At 43.4% G+C, this 10,200-nt stretch overlaps 1 protein-coding gene across 1 annotated transcript; it reads right to left on the minus strand.

The window, feature by feature from the left end:
• Positions 1-6,961: 6,961 nt before the first annotated feature.
• On the minus strand, positions 6,962-7,387 carry LOC138370778 (small proline-rich protein 3-like). Its single transcript, XM_069335380.1, has one exon. The coding sequence runs from the start codon at positions 7,385-7,387 to the stop codon at positions 6,962-6,964; it is 426 nt and encodes a 141-aa protein (XP_069191481.1).
• Between the last annotated feature and the right edge of the window lie 2,813 nt (positions 7,388-10,200).

The raw sequence follows: 10,200 nt of genomic DNA on the forward strand, positions 1-10,200 counted from the left end.
AGAAAAGCTATAGATATTATCTGCAAATATATTCTGGGTCTCATCTTTACCTTTAAACTAGTAGGGAGCGTCCTGTGCCTCTTCACCCACAATATAACTCATGATAACTCATGATAACTCATGATAACTCATGATAATTCACGATAACAGAGGCAAAAACCAACGGATCTCAACCGGCAATGTCTTGAAATGTGGTGAGGAATTTTTCCCAGTCCTCGTTCGAACACGTGAACCAACAAGAGAACGTGAAGGCTCGTCAACGGGCTTACACTGTGACATGGACGAGAGAGATAATAATCATTTTACAAATCTGCAACATTTTCCGAAGATTAGTCCCAAATTGGGATGCTGGAATTTATTTTTTACGACGGTGGGGAGACATGATCCAATTGTCAAAATAGTTCAAGGGAAAATTTATGGGGACTTTTAAACGACGAAGAAATTCCATAAACAGCTCAAGTTACCGAGTGTGCAGCATATGTTTAAACAATAACAACAAAATATATGAAATATAATATAAATATAATATCATAATTTGCAGTTGTTTTAAAGAAGAATTGGACAGAAGGTGATTGGACATTAGGCAGCGAGCTGAGAGCCTCAACAACCTGCCTGACCAGACTGGCGAATCTGTATACATTTGTATACATTATACATAATGTATATGTATACAAATTCTCGATTATACATTCGAGAATTTGTATACATTATACATATACATTCTCGTCCAAGAACATCAGGTCTATATAACATTTCACAAAGTTTTCCTTAATTCGATAACATTGCTAAAAGTCGAGGCCCAGACCCCAAGAATAGGTGCAAGAATAGACAAAGACATAAGAATAGATAAAGACATAAGAACACACAGAAGCCCAAGAAAAAAGAAACATGAACTCAACAATAGATACAAAACCAAGAACAGATACAGAAAAAGTAGACACAAATAAGAATAGAGACTCAAGAATAGACATATACAAGAATAGACATAGACAAGAGTATACACAGACACAAACCAGAACACAGAAACAAACCAATACACAGACACAAAGCAAGACACAGACACAATCCAGAACACAGAAACAAACCAATACACAGACACAAAGCAAGACACAGACACAATCCAGAACACAGAAACAAACCAGGCCACAGACACAAAGCAAGACACAAACACAATCCAGGACACAGACACAAAGCAAGACACAGACACAAACCAGGCCACAGACACAAACCAGGCCACAGACACAAAGCAAGACACAGAAACAAACCAGGCCACAGACACAAACCAGGCCACAGACACAAAGCAAGACACAGAAACAAACCAGGCCACAGACACAAAGCAAGACACAGACACAAACCAGGCCACAAACACAAACCAGGCCACAGACACAAAGCAAGACACAGACACAAACCAGGCCACAAACACAAACCAGGCCACAGACACAAACCAGGCCACAGACACAAACCAGGCCACAGACACAAACCAGGCCACAGACACAAAGCAAGACACAGAAACAAACCAGGCCACAGACACAAAGCAGGACACAGAAACAAACCAGAACACAGAAACAAACCAGGACACAGACACAAACCAGGACACAGAAACAAACCAGGCCACAGACACAGCAGGACACAGAAACAAAGCAAGACACAGAAACAAACCCGAACACAGACACAAACCAGGCCACAGACACAAACCAGGCCACAGACACAAAGCAAGACACAGAAACAAAACAAGCCACAGACAGAAAGCAAGCCACAAGGCACAGGGCCACACATGGTGCTAAATAACCTGACTGCTTCTAGTGCCGGCAGCCGCCAGGCTTCCAACATAGAGTAATGAAGAACATAAAGTATGAATGACAAATGAGAGCAGCCACAAGAACTGCGGTCCTGATACACGTAGCAACCTCTAACAGGGATGAAGCATATATTTTCTAAGCTATCATGAGTGTGTTTTTATAAGCCGGCTTGAGCTGCGGTTCTACCACCACCACTACCACCACTACCACCACCATCTGCTGTTGCTGCTGCTGCTTGCATCTATTCAGTAGAGAAGTGTGTGTGCGCACACACACACACACACACACACACAAGAGCCAAGCTCGATCCTGCAAGCACAAATAGGTGAGTACACACACACACACACACACACACACACACACACACACACACACACACACACACACACACACACACACACACACACACACACACACACATACACACGTACTCACCCTAGTTCTACTCACCTAGTTGTGCTTGCGGGGGTTGAGCTCTGGCTCTTTGGTCCTGCCTCTCAACTGTCAATCAACTGGTGTACATCAGATTCCTGAGCCTACTGGGCTCTATCATATCTACATTTGAAACTGTGTATGGAGTCAGCCTCTACCACATTTCTACCTAATGCATTCCATCTGTTAATTACTCTGACACTGAAAAAAATATCTTTCTAACGTCCCTGTGGCTCATTTGGGTACTCAGTCTCCACCTGTGTCCTCTTGTTCGCGTACCACCAGTGTTAAACAGTTTACCTCTATCTACCCCTGTCAATTCCTCTGAGAATTTTATAGGTAGTGATCATGTCTCCCCTAACTCTTGTCTTCCAGTATCAGGAGGTTCAGTTCCAGTAATCTTTTCTCATAGCTCATTCCTCTCAGCTCGGGAACTAGCCTGGTGGCATACCTCTGTACCTTTTCTAGCTTCGTTTTGTGTTTGACTAGATGGGGAATAGATTTGATGGATGTATATATGGCGTGTGTGTGTGTGTGTGTGTGTGTGTGTGTGTGTGTGTGTGTGTGTGTGTGTGTGTGTGTGTGTGTGTGTGTGTGTGTGTGTGTGTGTGTCACACGGAGTGACTGAATATGGGCGTTGGTTTCCCGAAGAGTTTATTAACCTTGGCATGAGGTACCTGGAGCTTTGCAATTACTTTATTCACTCTCGTATTCTTGAAGATATCCTCACAGTATACCCAAAATTTGCCAGTGCAGGCTATTAAACACATGGCCCTGTATGACTAACCATCCTGCGAGATGGGGACTTGTATTACCACTGATCCCTTATTCAATCTTGTGTTGTTGATATCCTCAAAATGCATCCGGAGTCTGCCAGTGCAGACCGCTTATCACATGCCTCTGTATGACTAACCATCCTGTGTGATGGGGATTTTTTAGCATCACTTAGTTAGCTTTTTTTGACACACTGTACTCCACTTCATATAGTCTAGGGTAGCTGCACTAATGCAGATGTACCTAATATCTTAATAAAAAAAAAATAAACAATTGCCTCCTCCATCGAGAGTTTAAGATCTCACGAGCACTGTGTCTACACCGACGGCTCAGTCCAATCCTCTACTGGACGGACTGCAGCGGCATGTAGGTTTTATAGCAATAATATTTGCACAAAGACTGTCAGTGTCAGGTTAAACAACTGGCTGACCTCCACACAAGCAGAACTAGCAGCATTACAACTAGCTACCAGTACATTAAAAACATTGGAGGAGGAATAATATTTTGTGATTCAAAGTCTGCTCTTCAAGCAATCGAAAACTTCTCCTGGAAGATCGACAGCAAGAACCTCATACTCCCAATTATAAATAACCTAATTGCTGCACAGAGTAAAGGGTCTCGAATCTCCTTTGTATGGATACCTTCACACATAAATATAACCCATCATAATGAGACAGACATTGCAGCCAAATTAGCGTGTAACAAGTTTGAAGTTGAATTAGGTCTAGGTATCCCTATCTCTGCTGTCAAAACTGTATTGGTCCAAACATTCAGATCTAATAGGAAAGAACTTACTGACTCCCAACGACCTGAAAGTACTAGTATAAAAAGCTATGATTTGTTCAGATCTGAAACCTACATCTATGGACAGCACAAAACGTCCACTAGACTGTGCGACACAGTGGTTGCAAGGATCAGGTTGGGTTACCGTTACCTGTGGCAGGTGGCTGCAGGTGACGGGCCTCCCAATCCTGAGCACTCCAGTTGCAAACTCTGTGAGCAGGAACTACGGCACGATCTCCCGCACTACATCACTGAATGCCCAGTTATTAGACCTTTCAGACCAGTTGGCATGAGGTACCTGGAGCTTTGCAATTACTTTATTCACTCTCGTGTTCTTGAAGATATCCTCACAGTGTACCCAAAATTTGCCAGTGCAGGCTATTAAACACATGGCTCTGTATGACTAACCATCCTGCGAGATGGGGACTTGTATTACCACTGCTACCTTATTCACTCTTGTGTTGATAATATCCTCAAAATGCATCCGGAGTCTGCCAGTGCAGACTGCCTATCACATGCCTCTGTATGACTAACCATCCTGTGTGATGGGGATTTTTTAGCATCACCTAGTTAGCTTTTTTGACACACTGTACTCCACTTCATATAGTCTAGGGTAGCTGCACTAATGCAGATGTACCTCATGTATTAATAAAAAAAAAAGGTTGTTGTTGTTATAGACTCAGCTACTCGGAACAAGTTCCAAGTAGCACGGGCTATGGTGAGCCCGTAAAGGGCGAATACGTACAGACTATTCCTCCATTAAACATTCAGGTTTGATAAAAGAGATATCACACACTCTTATAGGCCTGGATATACCAGTATAAAAAACAACAACAGTTATGATTTGTTTATATCCGACACTAATGTGTATGAACAGCACATGACGTTAAGCAGTTACTGTGGTTATCTTGAGGTTATCTTGAGATGATTTGGGGCTTTTTAGTATCCCCGCGGCCGGGTCCTCGACCAGGCCTCCACCCCCAGGAAGCACCCTGTGACAGCTGACTAACACCAAGGTACCTATTTTACTGCTAGGTAACAGGGGGCATAGGCTGAAAGAAACTCTGCCCATTGTTTCTCGCCGGCGCCTGGGATCGTACCCAGGACCACAGGATCACAAGTCCAGCGTGCTGTCCGCTCGGCCGACCGGCCCCCCTGTGCGACACAGTTATGATCAGGTTAAGGCTACCGTTACCTGTGACAGATGGCTACACAGGTGTCGAATCACCCACTCCTGAGCACTCCATGTGCAAACTCTGTGAGCATTAACTGGTTCGTGGTCCCACACACACACACTACACTATTGAATAACCAGTCAGCAAAGACCCATAATTCAGACCTACCAGTACAAGGTCCTGCAGCTTTGCAAAGACTTTATTCAATCTCGTGTTCTACATAATGCATTCAGAGTTTGCTAGTGCCGGCTACTATAGTCTTATGCTGCTGTATGACTAACCTTCCTGTGAGATGGAGACTTTTAAATGGAAAAAAACTCACGACATAAACTCTATAACACTGCACGTAGTTCAAGGATAGATCGTGTATGTAATTGAAATTGAAATAAGTTTATTGAGGTAAAATACACACAAAGGGATGAGGTAGCTCAAGCTATTCTCACCCCGTTCAGTACATCGTGTTAATACATACATACACACACATCACAAACAATAAACATATTACCAAACATTCTGAGAGATAAACATCTACATTTCCTCCTTTAGTATCTTAATACAAAAAAGTCAAATTAAAACAAATAGATATTACACTCCTAGTTCACATATATAATGCTCAGAGACCACAGCAATACAGTCCATCTAATTCTTATTACAATTGTTTCGCCAAAAATAAAGATAATAAATAAAAAAATAAAAACGATAAGTCAAAGGGCTTTCTAGTGTCATAATAAATTATTCTTAAATATTTTTTTTCCGGTTTAGCTTGCTTCTGAATAAGCTTGGAGAAGTTAGCATACAGAGGAAGCTCCAGGAGGATTATTGTTACTAAATCTAATCCTCTTTCACGATTCAAGCACTTGTGAAAAGTGTTTGGTAAGGGTCTGATTCCCTACCCTCACACGTCTCCTAGTTCACTATAGGTGCCTGCTTGACTCTCTCTCTCTCATCCTTCATCCTTTAATTTCACATTTTAATGCGTACATTTTACCAAATTGTGTCCAATATTGCGTAAACATGCCCATACCAGCTTTATAGTCTTGGACAAATCCAGGCTTATACTCAGTGGTAATGTGCATATATGAGTCGACACATATGGAACCCCTTACATCTGTTGAGATTGCAAACAGGGGTGTAATATCCTCCCTGTTGATACGTGGGAATAGCGTGTATAACCCCGCTTGCATTCGGTTGCAGGGGATGCAGGCGAAAGGTTTCAGGAGGTGGTGGAGATGTTAGCAACACCCTCCACCCCCCAACACATACATACACACATACATATATACATACATACTCAGAGCAAGACGTTGTTCACGAACTATGCAGATCAGTTTGAGTCGAACGAGGAGGCGACAAAGCGGGTGTGGTCGACCCGAAGGACTGACCTCTCTGGATCCGTACCCGATAAACGTGACTCGGTTTGACCTCCACTGACCTCTCCTCCCCGTTCCTCGTGACCAACGCGGGTTAGCGTTGGAGACTTTTAATGGCCAAGGGTTCAAAGGGAGAGGTTGTGTGAAAACTGTCATGAGACAATAGGGAGCCGGTCGGCCGAGCGGACAGCACGCTGGACTTGTAATCCTGTGGAACAATTCTTTTTACTGGAATCCTGGAATAGTGTGTTGACAGGAATCCTGGAATAGTGTGTTGACAGGAATCATGGAACAGTGTGTCGATTGGAATCTTTGAATAGTGAACAAAAACCATGGAATAGGCGAGGTACGAGAATCATGGAATAGGGATAATATACAAGTTACGGAGCCAGGGTGGTGCTGGAACCCTGGAAAGGGAGTACTATTCCTTATGTAATGGAATGTTGATGGTACTGGAATTATGAAACTGTAATGAACCTGAATTCATGGAATAGTCATGGCACTTGGCCCGTGAAAACAAATGAATGATACTGGATTTATGGAATATGTATAATGCTGGAATCGTGAAATAGAGATGCGACTTAAATCTTGGGAATGGAATGGGATTGGAATCCTGGAACAGGATTGATTATGCTCTCTCATTCCTCCTCAGCTGATCCTTCCATCCTTCGACAGGTACTTTCCTTGATTCTTCGAAAGGTACTTCCCTTGACACATCGACAGGTACTTCCCTTGACCCTTTGACAGGTACTTCCCTTGACCCTTTGACAGGTACTTCCCTTGACCCTTCATCAGGTACTTCCCTCGACCATTCGACAGGTACTTCCCTTGACTCTTCGATAGGTACTTCCCTCGACCCTTCGACAGGTACTTCCCTTGACCCTTCATCAGGTACTTCCCTCGACCCTTCGACAGGTACTTCCCTTGACTCTTCGATAGGTACTTCCCTCGACCCTTCGACAGGTACTTCCCTTGACCCTTCGACAGGTACTTCCCTCGACCCTTCGACAGGTACTTCCCTCGACCCTTCGACAGGTACTTCCCTCGAGTCCATTCTGGGCTCTCACATCTGGCGGATAGAGGGGGAGAGGAAGAGTAAGAGGGTGAGAGGGAGAAAGAGAGAGAGAGAGAGAGAGAGAGAGAGAGAGAGAGAGAGAGAGAGAGAGAGAGAGAGAGAGAGAGAGAGAGAGAGAGAGAGAGAGAGAGAGCGAGAGAGAGAGAGAGAGAGAGAGAGAGAGAGAGAGAGAGAGAGAGAGAGAGAGAGAGAGAGAGAGAGAGAGCGAGAGAGAGAGAGAGAGAGAGAGAGAGAGAGAGAGAGAGAGAGAGAGAGAGAGAGAGAGAGAGAGAGAGCGAGAGAGCGAGAGAGCGAGAGAGAGAGAGAGAGAGAGAGAGAGAGAGAGAGAGAGAGAGAGAGAGAGAGAGAGAGAGAGAGAGAGAGAGAGAGAGAGAGAAAAGCCCCTTAAGAGACTAACAAATCGCAACGAAGCCTGTTAGTTAATGCAAATTTAACACAATAACAATCCAAAAGGATGATTACACACAGAGGCAGACTGAGTGGTCTTCAGTGTCGAGTGTGACGTAAGCGCAGGTAGGCCAGAACCAGGGGCCAGATTCACGAAGCAGTTACGGAAGCACTTACAAACCTATACATCTTTTCTCAATCTTTGGCGGCTTTGTTTACAATTATTAAACAGTTAATGAGCTCCGAAGCACCAGGAGGCTGTTTATAACAATAACAACAGTTGATTAGGAAGTTTGCATGCTTGTAAACTGTTTAATAAATGTAACCAAAGCCGTCAAAGATTGAGGAAAGATGTACACGTTCGTAAGTACTTGAGTAACTGCTTCGTGAATCAGGCCCAAGGTAGGACATAGCCAGGCGTGTCATCTGGTTGTAGTTAATTCCTTTGAGATAAAGTTCCCTACCAAGACTGTTTAGATAAGCAGCTCCTTCGTAATGTTCATTTGTTCTCACTTTGTGTTCTTCAGGTGGGAAAAACACGTCAGGTGGCTGACTTTCTCCCGTCACTTGCTGTTACTCATATGATTTCCAAATTTTGTCAGTGAGTGTCTGGAATGAGTTCCATTATCAGTTCTGCACAATTACAAAAAAAAATATATATATATTTTCCCCCCTGCTTTTTGCCTTTATCACCAGCCATTATATTCTAAAATATATCAACAGGCAACAAAAAAACATTATTATATTTGTTTAGATATATAAATATAACTTAATTTTTGAAGCTTCTGAGATATAATTTCAGGTTTCGGTGATAACTCCACCCAAATGTTAGCTTCATCGACGTGAAAATGAAAACGACATTGACCATATACAGGCGACGAGTCACAATAACGTGGCTGAAGTATGTTGACCAGACCACACACTAGAAAATGAAGGGACGACGACGTTTCGGTCCGTCCTGGACCATTCTCACAATCGACTTGAGAATGGTCCAGGACGGACCGAAACGTCGCCGTCCCTTCAGTTTCTAGTGTGTGGTCTGGTCTACACAACATTGACCATGTGGTGACCTGGAGAGGGTGGCTGGGAACACCCAACGCAAGAGTTCGATCCCCCACCACGGCTCCTTCTTCGCACTGATGCATCACGACAGTGTGATTACTCTCTGTGCTTTTACCTCACTTGGAACTTTTTGTTCCTAGAAGCTGAATCTTAAACAACAGCCAGCACGATTTACGGGCTATTCATGCCCATGCAACCTCTTGTTGTGGCTTAATCTTCATCAATCAATCAATCAATCCAGTACGATAACTTTGGGACTTGGAAGGGATAAGAGGACGAAGATCAACAAGTGGACGAAGGAAAAGAAACAGTCCCCAACCACTTGGATTGTTAAGGATCGAACGTGGTCCAGCAAAGAAGCGAGGCCGTACCACTTTACCGACCAGTCCAAGGGGAGGTTTAGACCAGGTGAGCTGCAGCACAGATTGATATGACAGAAGCCGTAACCCCCCCCCCCCACAAGATAACCAAAGATAGCCCCCACACCAAAGTTTCGTAGCTCTTGCTCTTCCGTCGTTAGCGAAGTCTCTCTACAAAAGAAGTCTCGTCTGAAGAGTTCTCGTTAACCCCAGGTATCGTTAAGTGCCTTGGTTTACAGGTATCGTAAAGTGCCTTGCTTTTACCAGGTATCGTTCAGTGTCTCTTTTTAACAGGTATCGTAAAGTGTCTTGTTTTACCAGGTATCGTAAAGTGCCTTGCCTTTACCAGGTATCGTTAAGTGTCTTGTTTTACCAGGTATCGTAAAGTGCCTTGCTTTTACCAGGTATCGTTCAGTGTCTCTTTTTACCAGGTATCGTAAAGTGCCTTGCTTTTACCAGGTATCGTTCAGTGTCTCTTTTTACCAGGTATCGTAAAGTGTCTTGGGTTTACCAGGTATCGTTAAGTGCTTTGGTACACTCACATATCGCGGCCTCTGCTTAGTCTACATGTCATCAATTTCTCTCTTCCGAATCACCACCATAGAACAGGTAATAAGAGCAAGACGGAAGAAAAGATTGAGAGAAGAGGAAAAGGAACCGGAGGAGGAAACGAAGAAGAATGCGAAGACAATAGCAAGAAAGAAAGGAACAGGAAAGGAAGAAAGATAAATAATGGAATGATACGTAGAAATTAAGGAAGAAACAATTAAAAGAAAATATAGAATTAAGTGCAAGAGAGAGAGAGAGAGAGAGAGAGAGAGAGAGAGAGAGAGAGAGAGAGAGAGAGAGAGAGAGAGAGAGAGAGAGAGAGAGAGAGAGAGAGAGAGAAAGAGAAACAAAATAATAAGAGGTTGAGCAAAAATTAAGTTAGACTCAACTCTCCCATACACAAAAGTGACACACGGTATGAAATAAAAGTCAACA

Source organism: Procambarus clarkii, chromosome 33 (genome assembly GCF_040958095.1).
Source record: "Procambarus clarkii isolate CNS0578487 chromosome 33, FALCON_Pclarkii_2.0, whole genome shotgun sequence".
Taxonomy (NCBI): domain Eukaryota; kingdom Metazoa; phylum Arthropoda; class Malacostraca; order Decapoda; family Cambaridae; genus Procambarus; species Procambarus clarkii.

Coding starts and splice junctions, on each gene's coding strand:
- LOC138370778 (XM_069335380.1), bottom strand. CDS start 7,387: ATGGACTCGAGGGAAGTACCTGTCGAAGGGTCGAGGGAAGTACCTGTC.